Genomic DNA, 24113 nt, shown 5'->3' on the forward strand with positions numbered 1-24113 from the left:
CGGAGTTGCGGCGTTTCCCCCAATGAGCGGTTTCTGGTGGCAGGATATGATTATTAGCATTATGTCCATAAACTGTCTAGGGGTAACTCTAGATCCTAAGGAAATTGGTTGACAGGTCTGCTCCCAAGACCTAGGTAGGCTTGCGGTCTAAAACCTGAGGTATACCAACACAATATAACCCATCATTATTACAAACTATCACTTTGAAAGGGGGCGTGACATCACTGTTTAATTTTTTTTTTATATATTTTTTTTAACAATACTCACTGTTTCCATACCATGTTCTAGTCTTTGTATATTGGGTAGTAGTATGATTACCAATGTATGACATGGAAGAAACGCCTGCAATGCTTGCTGCCTTTCAGCCCTTGCGCGTGATGCTCTGCTTGGCCACCTATTGTTACACTTCCCTTGGCACGGTCCGTATAAGACCGATATCACGGCCGTCTCTTCTACAATTTCGCACACATAGACGAATTCAACCCACTCAGATTCTGGCGCCCTTGCTTCTCAACACGTTGAGACCGGCCGAGGCTGTGAAACCGACCCATTGGCCGATGCTCCCCAACGCGCCAGCGAGAGACCCGGTCTCGTCGAGGCGGCGGCGCAAGAATGCGCGCGTGTCTCCGAAGCCGGCGGATTGGTCGTTGGTCATAAAAAGTTCGGAGGAGGCGTAGATGGTAGATAAGGATGCGCGCTTCGTGTACCAGGAGGGGTCGACGGCAAGGTCCCCAGCGAGGTGGTAGATCTCGTCTGAAAGGGAGGCGAGCTCGTGCAGCGAGGCGGGGACGCGGCTCGGTTGCGCCATGACCGCCAGGGCCTAGATACGGTTAGAAAAGAAGGGAAAGCCAATGCACGATGTGGAGAGGTAGTCCTCTAGACACTGCATACCTCTTGCCATCGGTGTATAATATCCTGGTTGGCCAGCAGTCGTTCCCAGGTCAAGCGCTCAACTCTCTCTGGCACTGTCAATAATTGACCCCGTGCGCCGGCCGCGACATCGGGCGTGACTCCATCAACACAATCCACAGGCGCATTGAAGATCTCGGCGCTGCGCGGGGCAAGGGCCTCGCGCTTGCTGACGAGGTGGTACTTGATCAGGCTGAAGGGGCCTTCGGGCACGACGTTGGTGCTGATGTCGAGGTAGCCGGCGTCGCGGGCGCCTAGGGAGAGCGCCTTGTGCGTGAAGCCGTGCTCGGGCACGTGGCGGTAGGCCGCCGACAGAATCTGCCGCTCCGCGTTGTTGAAGGCGCCCGGCGGGGGCGGATGGTCGTAGGAGTGGTAAGTGCGACGACGATCGCTACTACTGTCGCGAAGGCAGGCGGTTGCGGTGGCGGCAAAGGGTGGTGGTCTCGAAGATTTCGTCGTCGTCGTCGTCGCTGCCGACGCCAACCTGGTGACCAATGCTCTCGTGGGGGCCATGATGGCAATGGGTTGTTGGGCTAATTTCCTTCCAGTCATGCCAGTCCAACAGAGACCTCTTTCCTTTCTCGGCTCTGGGAATCCAATGCCTGCAGCAACTAACAGACTGATGATGCAACCCGGACCCGTGCCTTCACGAAAGTCGGGAGAAATTGTTACTTAGTTCGGCCGGCACAGCTGCAGGTGGCAGACCCGTAAGCACCCCTGCCCTTTTTTTTCTCTGGATTACTCGTAGGCGAATGTTATTCATGATCTTCATGATTCAGGCCGGGTGAATGTGGGTTTTGGGGGGTCGAACCGCCGAGCCAATCCAGTTCACAGCAGAACACAGTAAGCCCATTGCAGTTAGTTCCCGCGAAGAAGTCCCAACTGGGCGCGCGTGTATCTGTACGTGCGACGCTTGGTTCCATCGTTGTAAGGCCTAGTGCGGGTTGGCAATCCAGCAGTCGCAGTCCCTAGAAGGCCGTGGTATCTACTAATACATTATGTACTTACCTACCTCGGCATGTAGCTACATGTACATACATACATATATCAATTTCTACGAGAATGGTCAAGCAGATGGAAATCCGGAATTAGGTAATTAATTGCCTGTACGAGGTGCTGTACGAGGTATATCTACAAGGGTCCTGTAGATCATATGGTCGATAGGTAGGCAGGAGGGGTGGAAAACCTCCCACTCCCTCTGCCCCGCCATGGATGGTCGGTCGTATTGTCGTGAATTCTTGCTCTCGCCGAACCTTTGCCTGAGATGAAGAAAAACCGCAAGCAAGTACCAAACGCCGGGACCAAGATCCGAAGAAGTCGCGGGTGACAGTCCTACGTATATGTCCCTCTTGCTGCCTGCCTACACGTTGCCTGCCCGCAGCATGTTGCTTTACTGTAACCTATGAGCCGCGTTCAGAGCTGTCGCACGTATACCGACACAGAGCAAGGGATCCAGCCAAGCCCGATCATGCTTTGTCCGCGCAGGGGGCGTGCCGCTAGGTCTGTACAGTAGTGGTGGGACTAACAAAAAACGGCCGGGATATGCATACGTTCGCTCTTTGATTTCATGGCGATGGGAGCACGCCGGACATAGTCATCAGGTGAGGGTAACACCTGGGGTATAGTGTCGCCCATCGCGATGGAGACGGAGAAAGAAGCGACTGTACCATGGTCGGTCGGTGGCATCACATCATCTCGCGAACTGCGTGTCGTCTGCTACATACCCTGTTGTTGCTGTCGGCAGGTGGAGCATAGCTAGTGCTGGGGCACTGCAGTCGAGAGGTTTGGGTTTAAATACCCATCGTAAGCGGTTCCGAGTGCATGATGGCTGCCTCGGGTGGATTCCATCTTACACCGGTTTTCTTTTCAGCTAAGCTCCTTCATAGATTGCAGCGTTACGAGGCTGGATTGATGAATGCTGGTTCATGGCAATGAAACGCCATGGACACATCAGAGTCGTTTGTTTGGCGGCACGCATGCAACTCTTGCTGGGAGACCGCCCCGTACAGCATAGACGAGTGTCATGCTGGATGGGTAGCATTGTTCAGGATCCTGCTCCAGTGTGCTTGTGCTTGCGATTCGCGCTTGAACGCCACCTGATTGCCTACAGATATCGCCCGCCGATTCTTGACCTTCAGGTACTTCTTGTAGCCGCCCTATTCTTCTTGAAGACCGGACACCATCCCGTAGGGAGCGCGCCTATCCCACCACCGTCATGGTCGAGTTCTCCTTTCCAACTGCCCGGAACGGCAAACGGCAACCGAATGTGATAGGACATGGATGCTCCGAACGATGGGCTAAAGATCGGGAATACCTGACTTCCCACTATCTTGCGGGTCCGGCGGCTGAATGTAACTGGTAAGGTACAAACTTGAGTGGCTCGGGGATTCCGAGGTGAACCAGACACTTCACCGGTTAGCCAATCGATGGCCATCTCGTATACACGACCTTTCCCGAGGGGCGGTTTGTGACCAGGAAAGATACTGGCACGTCTTACCGAATAGGAAACAGATGCGGCATTGTCTACGCGCAGGGAGTGATCTGTTGTCTGGTACCTTGCACAGGATCAGGCTCCGGAGGCCTGCCTGTCTGTCACCTTAGAGGATAACTTGTCGCCGATGCTTCGTGCCCAGATGGCCCAAACGTCCCACTGCTAAGTCTGAGAAACCATCGCGGCGCTGTGCCTCAATAACGACGATCCGATGCAAGTGCGGCATATAGACAGGGTTGCTGATCCGGCTCCGGAGCAAAGCAACTCTAGTGCATGCAGCATACGTACGCGGGTGCAGCAGACTTGCACCTGGTTACTCTCGGTGGTTGCTGCGGTGGAATGGGAATAGGTAGATCAGAACCAACATTAGTTACCTGCCCGCTATCCACGACAGTCCGACTAGTGGCTGCTTCGACCCCTACGGCCAAGGCAGTGGAGGAGGCTGAACTGGGGTTGAAAGATCCTTTCACCCCTTGTAAAGATTCTGGTGGTTGCAGAGGTGACTCGGTGCCAGCCACGGCCTAGGTCAGGATTGACACATATGCACCAATGCTGCAGCGCTCCCAATCAAATAGAAGACGGCCCAAGTTTGCAAGCAGAAGTGACAAGTGACAGAAACCGGTGTGTTTCGCGACATGTTACCTACTGTATGGACATCGCCAACGTGAATGGGAAGCATGATGCAGCGATGTCAAATGTTCACGTGGTCCTGTCGGCCATGGATGTTGCGGAATTCTTTTCTGCCACTCCCCGCTACATTCGGGGCCAGCTCTGCTACAGACGGAAACAAGATCGATGGAAACCTTAGGAACCCGGAGTAGGATGCGTTAGAAGCAGAAGGACATCGACCCCCAAAATCAAGTTGAATTGGCGGCATGGCCTCGTAATATGCGTGCCCCTGGCTTGGTCAGTGCCAGTGCGAGGCATGGTGGCAACAGCTATGATAAGCTCTCGCCAGTTCGGCGCCGACTTTCCACCCGTCTACTTTGCCATACTTATTTTGCTTGCGAAGCGTAATGAAATGTTCAATGAACGAACACAAGTGCATAACACGTTAAAGATGCCTTGTTCCAATCGGATTTGTCCCTGGACACGCCCAAAGGATGGTGAAGACTTCTCCCTGGTTTGTAAGTAGGCAGAAGCACTCCGCCCTGTGCATCAGGAGTAAGTATGCTTACATCAAGTACCCTTGACATCTCCTCGCTTCCTCACAACTGTACGCCTACCCATGAGGTCATCAGATACATCTTATCGTTTTGACTGGCACTTCATGGTAGCCGACAGCAATATTCCCTTAGCTTTTCGTCGCTTCCTGTAGCTTAATTTTGTAAACCACATTACGGTACTTCACACATGTTATGGCGGTATATATAGTCCTGGGCACTTCGCATGTATCCAGATATATGCAAGCCGGGAACAAGACAACTCACGGATGTTGCCCATTTATCACTGCGGCCACGGTAGATCTACTATAATGACTTTACAGCTCATATGGCGGTAGGCAATGCAGTTAAGGGGTAGTCCTAGTTGTGATTTCTACCAAATTATTGAAGCCCGAAACCACCCATCTGACACCCGGAATGATTTGTTCATCCAGGGGTCTAGCGAAGCCGAGCCGCCCAGAGCAATATGAGTCGCCGGATCAAGAGCCTCGATCACAATAGTCAAAGCGGCCTTGTACGACTTGACATGTTACACCCGTTCCTTTTCTCGGCATATTGTAGCAGCCCGAACGCATGGTGTCAACACGTTGAGCTCGCTCCACTGAGGCCCCTGCTGGAGGCTGGCAGGATCTCATGCGTAGAAGCCAGCCTTTTCCCATGTAATATGCAAGGGCCAGGATAGGGGCGTGGGCAACCATGACCGACCTGTAGAGAGCATCTCAATCGATGCAGCTCGCCGTAAACAGGGTGAATGCTTTTGACCAACTTCTCTTTATATATCGAAGTTGCCCCCGGACAATATTCTGCAATACACTAGGGGGCTACCAACGCCCGCCGGCTTTCACGGCCTGTGTGAAGGTATTATCCAGGAAGAGAGTAAGGAGCCATTCCGTCCAAACCAATGCATGGTAGACTAAACGCACTGGTACCCCTAGAATGCACGCAATCACGATGCTGGACGGGTAGAGAAGAGAAGGGTCAAGGCGTATCTCCAAGCCTGCATCAGGGTTGTCGTAATGGAAGAAGATGGAGCAATTTGGGCCTGGCCTGGCAGACACGGCAGCTTAACAGGTACAGCAAGGCCCCATCATCGAGACGTGTAACATACTTTGCTTGAAAAGGTGTGCCGCTATGTCAGTGAGTGGACTTCTGTTTCGAACCCTCCTTATTGCGTCGGGTATGATCGCTTGCGATCTAAATCAAGGGTGTGATCGGCTCGCATTTACTACCATAGCAGTAAAATTAACCGATTTTACTACCATACACGGCTCGGCATACCCCTTAGGCGTTTTCGTTAAATTAAAAAAATTAGACCTTATTTAGTATTAAAAACCGGTTAAATAGATTTAATAAAAGTTATATATTTAAATTAATATATTATATTAATAAAGTTTTTAAAAAAAGGAAGGCGCTTAGCGCTTTATTTAATTAAACTTATTAAGTTAATAATAAATTCGATATTAATAAATTACTTTTTAAAGTAAATTACTATTATTAAATTTATTACTATCTTTTATATTTTAAATGGCGTTATTATATAAATCGATAAATTATAATAATATTAATAATAATTAATAAAAGAATTAAAAAAGCCGCTTTCGTTAATATTATTATTAGCGTTCTTTAATTATTATATTTAATTAAGTTAAATCGTCGATTTTTATTTATTAAACAACGTAATATTATTAATTTAAAAGGCTTTATAATAGTTTATTAAATTATTAATAGAATATTAAATAATTTTAATTAGCGTTTTTATAAATTATTTTATATAAATAAGTTTATATTTAAATTATTATTAAGTTAGTTAAAAAGAATTAGTTTAAAGGATACTTAATATTAATTTATTAATTAAAAATTAATAATATTCTTATATATATTAGTTTATAATTAATTATAATAAATTATTATTATAATATTTTATTACGTTTAAAATACTATTTTTAAAACTTTTTAAATAGTATTACCGATAATAATATAATTATATAAGGCGTATATTAAATAATTAAATAATTAGTATATAGTTTTAAAGGTAATATTAAACTTTAAAATATAGCTTTTTTATAATTATATTAAAACTATTAATAAAATATACTTATATATTTATATATTAAAAAAGAGGTAAAAACGTTAATATAATAAAAAGGGTTAAATATTATAAAATATATTTATTATAATATAAATAGATAAAATATTTAATTATATATTAATTAAAGCTAAAAGTAATATATATAATTTTTTATTATTAAGTTATATTTTAAGTTAAAACTTTTTTATATCGATTAGCCGATTTTATTTAATAAATATAGGATTTAATAAATAAAAAGGTATTATTATACCGTATTATAATATACGTTATTATTTATAGGAATAATATACTAAAGAACGTCGGCTATAAAATGTAATAAAGTTATATAATTTTTAATATTTTTATTTAAAAGTTATCGTTAAATAAATATTTAATATATTTAAATATAAATAGAAAATAATTAAGTATTTTATATTAAAATATAATTTTTATATATAAATTTAATTAATATATATTATTTATAGCTTTTATAACTTTATTTAAAAAAAAAGGGTTAAAAATATCGATAAAGAAGCGACTTTTTTATAAATAAAATTAGAAAAGTTTATAAATATTCGTAATCGGTATAAAAAAAAGGTTCGAAGGAGGATTTTAATAAAGATATATAATTAAATCGCGTAAATATTATAGTTAATATATAAAAAAGAATTAAGCTAGTATTTAATAACGGTTTAATCGATTTTATTAATATAAAATTAATAAGTTATTAATTTATTTAATAAAAGCTTAATTTTAATAATAAAATAAGTAAGGTATTAATATTAATTAAATTATTATTTTTTAAAGCTTTAAGTTAATAATAAACAATTAATTATAAAGTTGTTAATTAGTTATATATTATTTATTTTAATATAAAAAAAGATATTATTTATAAATTCGGTAATATTAATTAATTTAAAATAAAAAACGTAATAAAAATAAGTAATATATATAATATAATAATATTATTAATAAAATAAGTTAAATATTAATAGTTTAGGTAAAAAAGTATTATTTAAATAAACTAAATTTATTAGAATCGATTTTAAAGTTTAATTTTATTATTAAGTATATTATAATATAAATTTAATTATTTATTAATTTATTTATTAATTTATTAATTTAATAATAACTTCTTTAAAAATATTACTTTTTTATTATTATTATTTATTTATTATAATATAATAATATATATCGGTATACTAATAATTTTTTTAATAATTTTAACTCTTTTTAAAAGGGTTAAATATTCTTTTAATTAATAATTAATAATGTATATTACTACCTTTATATTATTAAATTTAAATATTCTAAATATTAATTTTATTAAACGGTTTATATTATTATTAATTGTAATAAATATAATTATATAATTACTATTCTTTTTTTATAATATTTTTATTAATTTTTTAAATAAAGTTATTTACGATCGAAACCTTACTAATTATTTAACTTTTTTATTAAAATTAAATTTATTTAATAAGTTATTATTAAAGTTAATATTATAGGGCTATTTATATTAAAGTTAATTAATTTATAAAGGGAAGTTTTATTCCTTATTTAAAAATATACGTTCCGATATTTTATTATCCTTTTTAGCCTTTATAACGTATATATTAAAAATAATTTCTTTATTAAATACCTCTTAATATATATCGATATTACCGAGTAGTTTAGTTTTTATTTATATCCCTTTATTTTTAAACTTTTTTAAAAACTAAACCTAAGCTAATAATAATACCCTTATAATACTATATTTATCGAGATTTTAATTAAACCTTTTTATAATTATTTATAAATACTATTAATTTCTATATATAATATATACCTTTTTAACCTTTTTTATATTTTAATTATATATAAAGTATTTAATTTACGCCCGTTTATATATATACTTAAAGGCCGGCGTTATTTCTTTAATTTAATCGATTATAAATATATTATCTTTTTAATATTTTAAAAATTATTTTATAAGGTAATTCCTTTTTTCGATATTAATCGTAAGCCGCTTTTTTAATCGATTTAATCTTTCTATTATTATTATAAACCGTTAAACCCTTTCGACGAATATTTTAAATAATTACTTTAATATATATACCTTGGAAAGCGTTAATTAAATTTACTAGATAAGAGAATTAATAAATCAAAAATCGTTATTAATTTTATTACTATCTATATTAAATCTAACCTTTTTATTAATAAATTATTAATTAAGGTTATATTAATTAATTAAAGTAACTAAATTAAGTAATTTAAAACTATTAAACTTATTATTTATTTAATTATACTAGCTTACGATTAAAAGGAATATTTTTATATTAATAAAATCAGTAAAAAAAGTATAATAATAATAAGTTTATAATAAATAATAGATATAATACATTTAATTTTAATAATTCTTTAAAAAGGCTTTAAAACGTATTAAAATAAGCTTAACGTTAAAGAAGTACATATCTTATAATACATCGCACACAGATACTAATTTATATATTATAGAATATACTAAAAAGAATTTACTGCCATGGCAGTAAATTCGAGCCGATTACACCCCAAGTTACATATCCCCTTAAGTGCGAGTGCGCTGCTTGTACCAGAAAAAGCCGTACTGTACAGACAAGGGGTGTTTTAGTACGATCGGAGTGACGTTTAAAACGTTGATCCAGCTCGGTGTGGTATATGATTGGTCGAGTAGACCCTGTTGCGGCACGCACGGTCTTGTTGATCAGTTTTTAAAAGTATTGTACGGCAAGCAGCGCACTCGCACTTAAGGGGATAACAGGTTCTATATGCCGCCAAACTGGACACAGCTGCTGCGTTTCCTCCGTGTGTTATTTCGAGAACAGACCTTGGTATTGATCAATGTACGAAGATACGCTCTAATCCACGTGCCTGCCGCAACCCCTGCGTAAGTACTTCTTATCCATCAGACTGACTTCCGGGGGCTGGGCAGGTAACCACAAGTTTGCTCAATGCATTGACACAGTGTGTCATCAGCAAGTCGTACTCCTGCGGGCTTCGCACCCACCTACCTGCCAGGGCGTTATGCAGCCGCCATGCTTCTTGGATACATATCTACCTACCTGCAAAACATTCATCAATGTTCGACCTGTGTCCGGGAATCTACCCGAGCGCCGTGCCCCAGGGGAGGGGCTACGGTGCTGCTGACCTTATTCTCAGCAGAACTACACAAGCAATTGTCAACCTAACGTACATACACGTTATTGCTGGCACATACATCAATGGCCGACCATCCACCTGTTTCGAGGTATGTACAGGGCGGCGTCATAGGTCGGGAGTCTGGGAACCAGCTTGGAACGTGAACCGAACTTATGTACGCCTGTTTAACTGAATTGAAACAAATGAATGCGCTGAACTTGAGAACATTCACGACTTGTTCCATTTTGAAACCCACGAATAGTGCTTTCCATGGTATAGTCCGATTTCACAAAGGATAGATAGACGCCGTAAGCAGTAAATAGAACGCTGTAGAGACCTTACCTCGTGGATGAACCTCAACAGCAGGTTGTTGTTGTGTACCATTATACTTAAGAGGTACCTACAAGTAAACCTTCGTCTGTGACAGAAAGTGGGACAGCCTGAGGTAGGAAGAATTAAGAGGAGTGCGGGTAATATGTATTCCATAGAACATCGAAGGGACCGACCTTAAACGGCCCCCTGCCAGGTCCGCCATCCATCCATCCCATCCCATCCGTCTCCGTCTGCAGGCAATTGATGGATGGCCTTGTTCCAATCAGAAAGTCGATATGGGCATCTGGACTAAAATAACCCTCCCTCACGTTCAAATTCATGTACGTCCCGATGTATTGCAAGTATCCTCCCACCTTGGGCAGCTCCACTTTCCCGACTGATTGGTCGGGATTCAATTGATTGATGCTAGCTCCTGCCTCCGGTGCAACCAAGCAGAATTTCCAACGCGCGGATGACTCCTCTTTTTTTTTCTTTCGTGTGCGGCCTTAGGACGACACCCCCAGCAATCAGGCAATCAGTCACTCGCAGCTTCGGTCCACCCAATCCCATTCGAGAACTGGACAAAGCAAAGAACGAGACAAAAGGCAGGAGATCAGAACACACACCCGGATTGCCGCACCCCTGCACTCCTGAGAGAAGCGCGTTTCGTACCCAGAAATCGCGATCGCTCTTTAGACTCGCCCCAGACTCCAACCATACACATCCAGCCTACTCAGCTGCAGCCTCTTTTCCCATACCTACCAGACCACACCAGACCCGAGTTAAATCAACGTCCCGAGTCCAGACGGCCTTCGCCCATCATCAACCAGGTATGTCTACTTACATTGGAGCTGCTGCAATGCACGCGCCTTGTGTTTCCTTGGCCTCTGAATCCCCATTTCGCTCACGGCTCCTGCCTCGGTCACCACGTTCTCTGTCCCTCTGTCCCTCTGCCCCGGCCTCTCATGGCCTGGCCTGGCCTGGCCTGTGTGCCCGCGCCTGTTGTTCTCCTGCAGCAGGCTGTGAGACCAGCAGCAGCAGGCTATGTGATGTGTGCGTGCCAACCGGCATCACGTCAGCCTGTCCTGTCGGGATACACAATGCTTGCTACAGTACATTGGGTGGATGGGGGTCCCAAACCAGGGAGCATCGGCGGCAGCAAGCACCACCCGCACCACCAGCCTTATCCGGCACTTAGGCGCATGTCTTTGATCACAAGTGCTGGTGGCCTTTTGGCGCTGGCTTGGTTTGATGCTGGTCACTTCTACCATAGCCAAGATACAATAATAGCCTTGCTGCACCAGGCCAGTCAGTGTATTGGCTCTAGATGCGCTGCCGGTCATCCCCCCTCCATGTACCTCTCATCCCCCCATCGGTTGTACTTTGGCTGTCCATCTTCCGTCCCCCCAACTTCATAGTACCTCTTCTGAAATGCAGCTCCCAAGCTCACCCCTCCACTAGCAGAACTCGACCTCTTAGCCGAAGGGGTGATCTTTTCAGTCACTCCGAGATATCCTTTGAGGCCACCGCAACCAAAAATATCGACTTGGACAGTATATCGTCATGGGTAAGTAGATCCACCTCGCCCAAAGCAATCTGCGAACACCTTGCCATCCATCTCTGGAATCCTTTCACGCCCACGCCGGCTGCGCTGCGATTGATATAGTACTCGATACTATCACTTCCCTGCCCATGCCCATCCATCCATCCTCCATCCACACAAACACCACACACCCATCCACCTCCTGTGCGGCTCGCGTTCACTCATGTACATACGCCCGTCGTCCACTGCATCCAAGTCTTGCCCTACAGGCCACACCCACCAATCTTTGTTCTTGCCCGCAGGTTCAGGAGCATTGGACAACTGCCTCTGACGTGTTACCACCTTTGCCTGCCATTGCCTAAGTACACCGTGCTGCATCTCTTGTCACAGCCTATGAGATTACCCGAATCCACCTGCCTCTGCTCCTCCCTTTGCACGACTTACCATTCCTTTCCATCGAATCAGCCCTCAATTCTGTCTAGCACCCTTCCTCGTTCCTCTCGTCTTGCCTCGTTCAAATCACATTTGTCTGGGACGCTGGACCGTCGGTTCTAAGACAGCCGCTGTCAATCAAAACAAGCTCACCACATACATTCCACCCCGAGCCCTTTCCTTTCCTGATCGGCTACTAATATAGTCGCGGCCAACATCTTTGCGTATGCACATGCGGCCCGTCAAGCTGCCACAGCTGGCCTCTTCCCCATCCCCGACTTCTGCTCACCAAGACCTCATTTCCGCTCCGTGATCCTACCTTTGATCGTTCTGTCGTTCTAACTCGCTACTTTGACAGCCGATTCAGGAGATACATACCGACCTGTAAGTATAAAACATACTGTTCACTGCCCCAGGCTGCCAACGCTAGGCCTGTTGTTGCCCGCATTTCCTTCGCCTATGAAAGTACCCCGCGTGAGCAACTTTCAACACCAAGTAGCCAACTCCACCTGAGAAGTAGTCAGAAAGGTTATAATCTGGATCAATCGATGGAAATCCAGAGATGGCGCTGCAAGACTCTTTGACGGGCCTGGCTAGCCTTGAACGTTCGGGACTACGGAAACTGGCTTAGGCTTCAGCCCAGTTCGCACGAGAGGCTGTTTTTCATAGCTCCCGACGGTCGAACTCGCCAGTGGTTGCGGCCTAGGTTGGCAAAGGAAAATGCTCTACTGCCGCACTTGAAAGATTGCATCTCGTTGCAACTTCTAGCCACGCTGCACTTTTGCCCTCTACCACTTCTGTCAAACCCCATTATACCCATCGCAAGCCTACCCGCTTGCCAGAGTTCTAGCGTCTATGAGCCAATCAGATACTGATATTCTACAGCGAGAGAGATCCCGCTCTCCCCGTCGAGGAAGATCCAGAAGTCCTGGTCGCTCGGCCCGTCGACGATCTTATTCCCGCAGCAGGTCACCTAGCCGAGACGATTACCGCAGGTCTAACCGACGCTCTCGGTCTCCCATGACTGGCGCCGGCGCTCCCTCAGGAGGATCTGGGCAGGGTTTCGGGGCACCACAACGCTCGTTCGAGGATCGAGCTGTCGCTCGCGAACAAATGATGAACAACATTCGTGATCAGTCGCAGCAGGATCGCCGTGTCTATGTCGGCAACCTGTCATACGACGTCAAGTGGCATCACCTCAAGGATTTCATGCGACAGGGTAAGTTTCCGGCAGTTTCTGGCCGCCGGAGAAAAACTGCTGATCTTTGTAATTTGTAGCGGGAGAGGTTCTCTTTGCCGACGTGTTACTACTTCCCAATGGAATGTCGAAGGTGGGCGCCTACACGTGATTCATGGCTGGTTTTTCTTTGTTTGGTTCCTTTTCTCTTGGCCCTTTTTCGTTGGAATTGATGGATTGACGGGTCGGGACGTTGTCCGCTGGATTTGTAGGGATGCGGGTAAGCTTGACGCCATTTCGATGTCTTCTTTCAGGACCAACAGCTGACAGAAGACTAGTATTGTGGAATATGCAACGCGGGACCAGGCACAAAATGCCGTTGCAACCCTCAGCAACCAAAACTTGATGGGACGCCTCGTTTACGTCAGAGAAGTAAGGATTCTTGTGTGGTTAATTGCGATCGGGCACGATATTGAAGTTGGGATTAGGACCGTGAGGCGGAACCTCGATTCAGCGCCCCCGGAGGCCGAGGCGGCTTTGGCGGCGGTATGCAAGGCGGTTATGGCGGCGGCGGCCCCGGCGGCGCCCCCCCAGGCGCCTATGGCGGCGGACCCCCAGGCGGTATGATGGGCGCCGGACGTCAGCTTTACGTCTCCAACGTTTGTCTACACCCTTTCCCCCTTTTCAGCTAATTTAGGCATTTGGTCTTGAAGTTGACCTCTTCGCAGCTTCCCTACACTGCAGGTTGGCAGGACCTAAAGGATCTGTTCAGACAAGCCGGTATGCTATCTTCAACCTCTTATACCTAGTCGATGCATCTCACCGCTCATCCATCACTAATCATTAATCTGCTTGCAGCCCGCAATGGAGCCATCATTAGAGCCGATGTACACATGGGGCCTGATGGACGTCCCAAAGGATCCGGCATTGTCGTATTCGAGTCAGCGGATGATGCCCGCACAGCTATCCAGGAGTTCAACAACTACAACTGGCAGGGTCGAAACCTCGAGGTCCGTGAAGATCGCTATGCTGGCGGTGGCGGCATGGGCGGTGGCTTTGGCGGTCGTGGAGGTTTCGGTGGCCGAGGCGGTTTCGGTGGTGGCTTTGGCGGCCGAGGCGGTTTCGCTGGCCGAGGCGGGTTCGGCGGAGGTTACGGTGGACGAGGAGGGTACGGTGGAGGCGGACCCCCAGGTGGAGCTGGCTTCGATGCCGGTGGTGGTGCTCCTGCTGCTGCCGCCGCACCTAACCCTTTTACCGACAACGCTGAGCCCGGTACCGAGAAGAGCGAGCTCATCTATGTCCGAAATGTGAGTGCCACTCGGGCGCATAGCCGAAATCCCGTGACTACTGGCTAACTTTATCAGCTTCCGTGGTCAACGAGTAACGAAGATTTGGTGGAACTGTTTACCACCATCGGAAAGGTCGAGCAGGCCGAAATTCAGTACGAGCCTAGCGGCCGATCCCGTGGTACTGGTGTAGTACGTTTCGATGACGCGAACACTTCCGAGACGGCCATTTCCAAGTTCCAGGGCTATCAATATGGCGGCCGGCCCCTCGGTCTTAGCTTCGCCAAATACCGGACTCCTGGCGGAAGCGACATGATGGAAACCGATGCCCATGGCGGTCTAACTCAGGACCAGATTATGTGACGATGCTTAAGCCAAAGACAAGTCGCCATTCGCATGGCTGAACCACCCACAGTGGCATTTTCCAACAGTCTATTCGTTCTTAGTCCCAGAGCCTGTCTGGCAAAATGACGTTTGGACAGTCTATTTCCTTTTCTTTTCGTTACATAATACTGTACAGTTTCTTCAGTGCTACCGCTCGCTCTACTTTTCAGGTGAATTCAAAACCCGTTATTGGAAGTTGGGCAGGACAGAGAGTTTAAGGAGGATGATCATATTTGTCTCGGGGAGAGGGTAAACAATGGGATCATGTGCACATGGCCAAGCCATGTTATACTGGGCCTGGTCTAGGTATGACTGCTTGATCGACGTCACTTCTCTCGACTCGCCATCTCGCTGGACGCCCAGTGATGGTTGTTTCTTATTCCATTATGATATCTCTCAATTCGGTGGTTACGATGCTAGGAAATGGGAAAAATCGGAGGGCTTTACCTAGATTGTATTTGAAATAGCATCTGATTTCTCCAGGCTAGGTGGTGGCTAAGCTACGGACGCTTGTACGGGCGTTGGATTGGCACACGACACGACCATGTCAAGGATTGTGAGGAAAGCGTAGGATTTGAGCAATGATGTGTATAGGCTGCACCGGACGGGAGCCGATTGATTGCTTCTTTTCGAAATCTGGCGGTCTTACATCGCCATGCTCGCTATGTATGAGGCGAGTTCACCAGCCCTGCTGATGCCTAGTGGTATACATTGTGGGTGGCCATGGGAGGATGTCATTACTACGCGGACTTAGACATTGCGATGGTCCCCATGCTGGGGCCCCTTTTGTGTACGATTTTGTTACATAGAAACGAGCAAGGCCTCACGGCCGGCCAATAGGTGCTAGCTCAGCAGGCGGGAACCCCCATGACACACAACTTCATGAATGCAGTATACCTAATGCGTGTTGGCAACCAGACTGTTCGGCACTTTCGAATTCTCCGTCATGAGCAATGTGCGTAGTATCTTGCGTACGATGAGGCCGTACACGGCATCTAGATCGTCTACACTGGCGATAAACCAACTGGAACAACCGTGTTAGAGAGACGGAGATCCTCAAATCATTTCAATGACACTAGAACAGCACTTGGTGTCTGGAAGAAGATGCTCGATTACTTATAAACTCCGCGGTGATATCGAGGAGGGGGGGGGGAGGGCGCAACCCACCCCCTTTCCCCTACACAAATAAGTGACTGTTCTACACAGCTCAGCAAGCACAGTAGGTTATAATCATCTTTTCAAAGGTACCACCAACAAACAATACTGGACAATAATAAATTACACGGATAATATGATGAAACAACTACAAATACAACCAGCGAGCGGCGCCTGTCACCGTTGCCTCCCGCTTCGCTACTGATGAACTGCTGGCACAGAAAAAGGCACTTCCGCCTTGTTCTTGTCCGAGTTGACTCCCGACATGTCATCAAACACCGGCAATCAGTCACAAGTTCCCGATCTATATGACCATGGCCGGAACATACGACAAGCCAACGGCGCACTATCGGAGTCACCATGCGCCCTATTTTCCGGATGACTTCTCCTCCCTCACCCACCATCACTCAGAGAAACACACCTTGACAGGCGCACCCAGCAGAAGCTTCAGACTCTATATGAGCTACGACGTCGTACAACCACTCCCCAGGAGCAGACCACCCCAGCTTTCGAAGCCCAAGTGCTGCGATACAGCCTTTTATTCGATCGATGCCAGAGCTACACATCCATAACTACTCGCTGCCACTCGAGGAGCCGGTCACCTGGTCTCGGTTTCTGCATCAAGTTGGCCAGCCAGTACAACACATAACACACCATACCATTCACTTGCTCCGTTTGCCTGCAGCCCCGATAGGCGCAACAAGTCAGTCAAAGTCGCCTTTTTGACCGGTAAATCTCCCTTTATCCCCTCTCCCCGAGACCATACATACCAGCTACCCACAGCCCCGTAGGTTTTGGACGAAAAGGCCAGAATCCCATACAGAAATACGCCTCGCATGTGTGAGCTACACCCCCTCCGATGCACACGATGCAAGAGGGTCTGGACGGCCTACAAGAAGCTGGCCAGCTGCGAAAGCCAAGACCCCGACATCGAGTGTCCAGCGAGCCTCTGTATGTACGTGGGGAACCCACGAAAGCCAACCAAGAGCGAGTGCGAGGACTGCAGGGAGATTAGAGAGGTGCTGGAGAGCCTCGAGGAGGACAACGAAGAGCACTAGTCACAGAGAATGAAATAGCTCGGGGGGCACTAGGAAGTAATGGAGAAGCGCGACATGCCTGGGTCTTTCTTTTCTTTGAAAAACACTGCGTAATTGGGATAGCAATCATATCTATTGGAGCATCATCTCCCCGGCCCCCAAGGCAACTATGCATGTGCTTCGCACGCCCTCTTGTATTGGAGATTATCCCAGGAGAGTGTGCTTTCACTCGTGAACAGTAGCAGGCGTTTCCTTCTTCCAGCAAACACCGCCAGCCTCGGGGACAAGGGCAGCCGTATGGTCTTAGTAGCCGGCCTGTCAGTTTGCCTCGTACTGTATGTAACCAGTCTCGGCGGCGGACCGCTTTTCGTGTTGGACCCCCAAGTTCGCCTGGCTCCCGTGGATGATAACCATGTGTTTTCGAGGCCTCCCAGTTGCGATAGCTTCATCGATACAAGTCGGAAATCACGCCCCGGCGGCCCCTATCGTGGTCTTCTTCTTTTTGCCCTTGGTCTTTCTCTTGCTGCGATCGCGGGGCTTCAGCGTCGTCATGCCGGCCTTGCAAACGTCCGCATACCGCTCAAAAAAGGCGGGGAGGGCATTGGGGTCGACGACGGTCGAGAGCTTGATCTTCTTAGCGCGGTTTTCCTTGCCTTTGCCGTTGGTTGCGCGGATCAGCACCGGAAGCGGCCGCGGTGGGTGCAGGTCGGGGAGGATGGTGTCGCTCGTAGGTTCAGGCAGCGGCAGTTGGTCATAGGATACTGCATGACGACGGGGTGTCAGCTCCCAGCGTCTTGGATTATGCGGATATATGTACAGTATGCATACATCGCTTCTGGGTCAGATAGATGTGGCCATGGTCCTTGCCTTTCCGGCTATCGAAGAGCTCGACGAGTTTTGTGAAGAACTGGCGAGCGCGCGCCCTGTGTTAGCAAATCTGGCTCACGTCCCGGTGCATTTCCAAACGGGTAGGCAGAGTAAGCCCGTGACGTACCTCGTCGTTGCTGAGGTGGCCCATCTTGAATTGTCGCCTTGTGTGTGGGCGGACTTCTGGTTTGCGACGATGTCACAATTTCGAGACTGCGGGGACTTATGGACTATCTTTCTATCATCTACCTTAGGTATCGGGCAGGAGAATTGGCGCCCCGCAATGCGCCTCAATCCGATTTAACCAGCCTAGCCGTACCTGCAACCTTTGGGGCGGAAGCTGCTTCGATTGAACCTTTTTACTTACGCTGACTCAAATATTTCGCTTACCGCTACCTACCGACTAGGTCAATGCCATGATCGAGCGGGACAAATGTCTATTTGGCATGGCTGTTGGGTAGAGTGGCATCCGATTCATGTTCGCTGTGGCTTACAAACTCCCAGCGTACCTGCAAGACATGCTTTCACATACAGTACTGGGGAATCAGATAGCAACCTCTTGAGTAAGGTACTCAGTGAGTGTTTGACGTAACATCTATAGTCACCGTCAGTTGTAGTACGTACGAATTTTCCCAACCGCCTGCGCTGTACAAATTGGTCAGCCGTCGGCGGATTCAGTGGCACTTGATTGCAGTCAGAATAAACGTTCTCGATGGGTTTCGTCTCCTGCGAGAGAAAGAGTGGGTCTTCCCGCTGTGGGGGCCTTTGGGATATTTTTTAATAGCTTGGCAGTCAGTCAGTCAGTCACCTGAGCCACTCCGTCTCTCTCTTTCTCTCTCTCTCTCATCTTGAACAACGAGACATTCACCATGGCGCCAAATAATAAATTGACGCTCCCAGCCACACTCCTGCAGAAGATAGATCCTCATGGTGCGGGTTCGAGCAGTGGTCGCGGCGGTCGCGGTGGTTTCAGACAACAGAGCTCGCGTAAAGATCAGAGAAAAGACCAACGAGTGCAAAGAAAACAGCATCAGACGTTTGCGCAAAGGCCGCGCCCTGCAGCCCCTGTCAAGTCAGTGAGGAAGAGGCCCCAGCCCGTGCCTGTGCCACGTCCGAAGCCGGCGCAAATTGCTGGCAATGACGATGACGACGATGATGGTATTGACAACCCGTTTTCCGAGGATGAAGAAGGCGCCTCTGACGCCTTCGAGAGCGACGAGGGTGGCTTTGACAACCCCTTTTCGGAGGATGAGGAAGGGGCTTCTGATGCATTCGAGAGTGACGAAGAAGAGCTACCAAGGAGGCCGGGAAAAGGCCCGGATCTTCCCCAGCCGGAGAAGCGGAAACTGGACGAGGAGGACGCCGAGATCGCCGCTTTGGAGAAGAAACTTGGTCTGAAAAAGGGCAAATCATCAAAAGCATTCGACGAAGATGGCTTAGGTGACATACTTGGCGATATCGACGAAGAAAGTGACGGCGACAATATCGAAGCAACTATCAAGACAAAAAGAAAGGCCGAGGCAGACGAGTGGCTCGCCCAGAAGCGGCGGAAAGCCGAAGCAGTTGCTGCACAGGGAGATGACGATGACGAGTTTGAGGGTTTCTCCGGCAACGAAAATGATGACGACGAAGCACAGGCTAAGGCTGCACCAGTTCGGCAGCGAGAGAACCCATTTGTAGCGCCCACTACTGGCGTGGCAAAATATATCCCTCCCTCTCTGCGCAAACAGGCTGGCTCTGTCGACGAAACGGAAGCCCAATTGCGCCGCCGTGTCCAGGGTCTCATCAACAGGTTGACCGATGAGAGCATGGTTGGCATATTGAAGGAGTTCTCGGGGCTGTATGACAAGTATGCCAGACGTAGTGTCACCGCTGTCCTGATCGATCTGATTATTGCCTTGGTCTGTGCTCCTGAGAAACGACCCGACGCGTTCTTTGCCATGGTTGCTGGCTTTGTAGCTGGTGCCCAGAAGACCCTGGCTGATCATGTATCCGAGCTCCTCATCGAACGCCTTGTTCTGGTCTTCAAGGAGCACCATGACAGCGCTTCGGGAGATCACTCAGATGCGGCTTCAAAGCATATAATGGCACTGTTGGCGGAGCTATACAATATGCAGGTTGTTGCTTCGCTCCTGGTCTTCGACTATGTGCGTTTATTCCTGGGCAATCTTTCAGAGCTCAATACCGAACTGCTGCTCAGAATCATCCAATCTTGTGGCCCAGCACTCAGGCGTGAGGATCCGCAGTCGCTCAAGGAGATCATTGGCATGATCAAGCCAGCTGATCTCAAGAACATGTCTGTAAGGACAAGCTTCATGATCGAAGAGATGAAGAAGCTGCAGAGTAGCAAAAGCAAGGCTGCTGCCCGCAACAAGAATATTACGGAACAACGAACGCAGATCAGGAAGCGCATCGGGGCCCTCAGTGGACCACGTGAGGTACGGCCGCTCCGTATAGGTCTCCAGGACATCGAAAATGCCGATACGCACGGCAAATGGTGGGTGACCGGTGCGAGTTGGGCTGGTAACAACAAGAACGACGCAAACAAGCAGGCGCTAGGAAAGATCGAAGAAGACTACGACGATACAGATGACCTACTGGCCGATAACGATGACCTAGGTATACCAGATCTGTGGCAGCTAGCCAAGGCGCAGGGGTTCAATACGGATATCAAGCAGCGCATCTTCGTGGCCCTCCACTCGGCAACTGGGTATGAAAACGCCGAATTACTCATCAACAGGCTCCGACTCAACAAGCACCAGCGGAAAGAGATCCCCGAGGTGATTGTGCGCAGCGGTGAACGACTAGCAGATTACAATCCTTACTACTGGCTGGTAGCCAGCCGGTTCTGCATCCACCGCGAGATGGCGTTCCAGTTCCGTCACAGCCTGACCCAGCGGTTCCGCCGAATGGGCGAAGAAATCGACATGGGTGACGATCTCGACGACGAGGAGGACGAGGAGGAATATAGTACCCAGAGCCTCTTCAACGTCTCGAAGTTCTACGGATCCCTGGTGGCCAACCGTAGCCTCAGCCTCGACATTCTCAAATACCGCAACCTGGCTGCGTTGCAGGAGAAGACCCGTTGGTTCGTGGAGATGCTGCTCGTTACAGTTCTCCAGATGGCCGAAAAGGAGGAACAGCTCCAGAGCATCTTTGGAACGGCGCTCCAGACGGAGCTCGGCTTGGCCACAGGGATAGTGCATTTCCTTGGCAGGCATGTCAAGAAAACCAAGTTTTTGGGCACTGATAAAGAGAAACTTAGGGCCAACAAACAGCAATGTACTCTAGCGATTAGGATCGTTGAAGATGTGATTAAGGCCAGTGGTTCATAGCATTCCTCTGTAGTACTAATCGGCAGCTACCGATTTTGAACTGCATCTCAAATTACTACGTTTGTGCTAAGGACGGGTTCCGGTAACTAAAACACATGTACTCCTGGGTCATCAAGTCGTAAATTTTGCTACTGTTACTCCGGGGTTTGGAAGCACCCTGGGAATGCTTCAGGCGATGTCGCTGCTGGCCTTTGGCTTTCAAACCGTTGCACCATTCAGTGCATACTTGACATACTCCGTACATATGTACAAATGTACATACATTAGGTACTCTATATTTGAAGGAACGGTTGGCGACGGGTTAGCTAGCTGATAACCTGATAGCTGGTGAGAGATAGAATAGCCCGCTCACTTGCCTACACCATTATAGTGACGATGGGCCAACGGATACCTTGAGAAGGTCTCTACGACTACTTCATGTCACTGGCGGGTATTCCCGGGATACAGCCGTTGGCGGCGAAAAAGGACTGTGCTGTGGTTGGCAAGCACGGGCCGCCCAAAATTGAGAACCAGCAAGAGCCAATGCCAACGGGCTCTCCAATTGCGTTTAGCCTACTAGCTGCTAGCACCAAAACGCAAGCCCGGAAGATTAAGTACATGGCTCATTCTCGCCCTGCGTCTGTCTCCGTCCGCCTGCAACCATTTTTTTGCCATTGAAGACTATCCTCAACTCTTTTTTTGTTGTTGACTCCAGATCTCCTCCGACAGCATCCTCCCACGTTCCCCGGCCGCTCATTCCACCCTCTCGACACAATGCTGGCCAGTCGCTTAATATCGCGGACGGCCGCCCGTTCTGCCTTCATCAAACAATCCTCGTGAGTCGGCCCTCTCTTGCCTTATGTCATATCCCCATCCCATCCGGCAAGCTTTCTGGAGCTTCGGGAGCTATCAGCCAACAATTGCATGCGCAACCAACTGACAAAAATTGCTCAACCAGCCTCCCCACAATCGTCAGCCCGTCAACGCGATGGAGACGAGGATACGCTTCCCAAGCAGGTGCGTCACTGTGACCGGCTACCCTACAGCCCATACCCGCCCAATAATGGCGCAGTAATTGACTTGTCGCTGCAGAGGAGAAGGACCTAGTCATCATCGGTGGCGGTGTTGCCGGCTATGTTGCCGCCATTAAGGCCGGCCAGGAAGGCCTCAAGGTCACCTGTATCGAGAAGCGCGGTGCGCTCGGCGGTACTTGTCTGAACGTCGGCTGCATCCCCTCAAAGTCCCTCCTCAACAACTCGCATATGTACCACTCCATTCTCCACGACACCAAGAACCGCGGTATCGATGTCGGCGATGTCAAGCTCAACCTGGACGCCATGATGAAGGCCAAGGACACTTCCGTGTCCGGTCTCACCAAGGGCATCGAATTCCTCTTCAAGAAGAACGGCGTCGAGTACATCAAGGGCACCGGTACCTTCGCCAGCGAGAACGAGATCAAGGTTGCCCTCAACGACGGAGGCGAGACCAGCGTCGTCGGCAAGAACATCCTGATTGCCACCGGCTCCGAGTCTACTCCCTTCCCCGGCCTTGAGTTTGATGAGGAGCGCGTCATTACCAGCACGGGCGCTTTGGCTCTCAAGAAGGTGCCCGAATCTATGATCGTCATTGGCGGCGGTATCATTGGCCTGGAGATGGGTTCCGTCTGGTCGCGACTGGGCGCCAAGGTTACTGTTGTCGAGTTCCTGAACCAGATTGGTGGCCCTGGTATGGACAACGAGGTTGCTAAGTCGATCCAGAAGCTCCTGAAGAAGCAGGGTATGGAGTTCAAGCTGGGCACCAAGGTCGTCAGCGGTGACAAGACCGGCGACAAGATCAAGCTCGAGGTTGACTCTGCCAAGGGCGGCAAGCCCGAGACGCTGGATGCAGAGGTTGTGCTGGTCGCCATCGGCCGCCGCCCTTACACTGCCGGTCTCGGTCTCGAGAACATTGGTCTTGAGCTAGATGACCGCGGTCGCGTTGTTATTGACTCGGAATACCGCACCAAGCACTCCCACATTCGCTGCATTGGCGACTGCACTTTCGGCCCCATGCTTGCCCACAAGGCCGAGGAGGAGGCCGTTGCTGCCATCGAGTACATCAAGAAGGGGTACGGCCACGTCAACTATGGCGTCATCCCCTCCGTCATGTACACCCACCCTGAGGTCGCCTGGGTTGGCCAGAACGAGCAGGAGCTCAAGGCTGCCAACATCCCCTACAAGGTTGGCAACTTCCCCTTCAGCGCCAACTCGCGTGCCAAGACCAACCTGGATACGGACGGTATGGTCAAGATGCTTGCCGACCCCGAGACCGACCGACTTCTGGGCTGCCACATTGTCGGCCCCAACGCTGGTGAGATGATTGCCGAGGCGACCCTGGCTCTGGAGTACGGCGCCTCTACTGAGGATATCGCCCGCACATGCCACGCTCACCCCACGCTCGCCGAGGCCTTCAAGGAGGCAGCTATGGCTACCTACTCCAAGGCTATCCACTACTAAAACCCCCCACAAGTGAAGCAACATGAAACTTAAGGCGGGTGTCTCGGTGTACATTAGATGGTCCTGTACTTGTTAAATAGGTACAATGAGGGTAGATTAGTCCTAATCAAGGTTGCATATGTCTTCTTATTGCGTATATTCGCTTATCCATTCAGCATTTCTTAATCCCGTGCGTTATAATCACGAAACCTTTATGTTTGTGGTCAAAATGTCACGGGGTACGGTACTGCAACCCATGGTCAAGTACATCAAAGAGATTATGGGAGCTCATGACCCCACAGGGCCGTTGGCATACAGCCTCCGGCTTGTACGGGGCTTTGGGGC

The 24113-nt window shown here is 47.7% G+C and overlaps 6 protein-coding genes across 6 annotated transcripts; 4 read left to right on the top strand and 2 right to left on the bottom strand.

The window, feature by feature from the left end:
- Positions 1-487: 487 nt before the first annotated feature.
- On the bottom strand, positions 488-1422 carry PG985_002633 (Ubiquinone biosynthesis protein coq9- mitochondrial; the record flags this gene model as incomplete). The annotated part of the gene is made up of 2 exons (XM_066822402.1): positions 488-820; positions 892-1422. 2 exons carry the CDS (start codon positions 1420-1422, stop codon positions 488-490), a joined length of 864 nt encoding a protein of 287 aa, XP_066689834.1.
- Positions 1423-13094: 11672 nt separating this feature from the next.
- On the top strand, positions 13095-14900 carry PG985_002634 (RNA-binding domain-containing protein; the record flags this gene model as incomplete). The annotated part of the gene is made up of 7 exons (XM_066822403.1): positions 13095-13293; positions 13353-13419; positions 13590-13683; positions 13740-13910; positions 13980-14031; positions 14110-14558; positions 14616-14900. The coding sequence occupies 7 exons, from the start codon at positions 13095-13097 to the stop codon at positions 14898-14900; spliced, it is 1317 nt and encodes a 438-aa protein (XP_066689835.1).
- A 2012-nt stretch (positions 14901-16912) lies between these two features.
- On the top strand, positions 16913-17134 carry PG985_002635 (uncharacterized protein; the record flags this gene model as incomplete). The annotated part of the gene is made up of 1 exon (XM_066822404.1): positions 16913-17134. The coding sequence occupies one exon, from the start codon at positions 16913-16915 to the stop codon at positions 17132-17134; it is 222 nt and encodes a 73-aa protein (XP_066689836.1).
- A 444-nt stretch (positions 17135-17578) lies between these two features.
- Positions 17579-18131, bottom strand: PG985_002636 (uncharacterized protein; the record flags this gene model as incomplete). The annotated part of the gene is made up of 3 exons (XM_066822405.1): positions 17579-17874; positions 17942-18020; positions 18108-18131. The coding sequence occupies 3 exons, from the start codon at positions 18129-18131 to the stop codon at positions 17579-17581; spliced, it is 399 nt and encodes a 132-aa protein (XP_066689837.1).
- Positions 18132-18849: 718 nt separating this feature from the next.
- PG985_002637 (nuclear protein (Sgd1)) lies at positions 18850-21315 on the top strand (the record flags this gene model as incomplete). The annotated part of the gene is made up of 1 exon (XM_066822406.1): positions 18850-21315. The coding sequence occupies one exon, from the start codon at positions 18850-18852 to the stop codon at positions 21313-21315; it is 2466 nt and encodes an 821-aa protein (XP_066689838.1).
- A 753-nt stretch (positions 21316-22068) lies between these two features.
- On the top strand, positions 22069-23789 carry PG985_002638 (dihydrolipoyl dehydrogenase; the record flags this gene model as incomplete). The annotated part of the gene is made up of 3 exons (XM_066822407.1): positions 22069-22130; positions 22253-22311; positions 22387-23789. 3 exons carry the CDS (start codon positions 22069-22071, stop codon positions 23787-23789), a joined length of 1524 nt encoding a protein of 507 aa, XP_066689839.1.
- Positions 23790-24113: the final 324 nt, after the last annotated feature.

Source organism: Apiospora marii, assembly GCF_038362585.1.
Source record: "Apiospora marii strain CBS 49790 chromosome Unknown utg000002l_segment0_segment0, whole genome shotgun sequence".
NCBI classification, from domain to species: Eukaryota; Fungi; Ascomycota; class Sordariomycetes; order Amphisphaeriales; family Apiosporaceae; genus Apiospora; species Apiospora marii.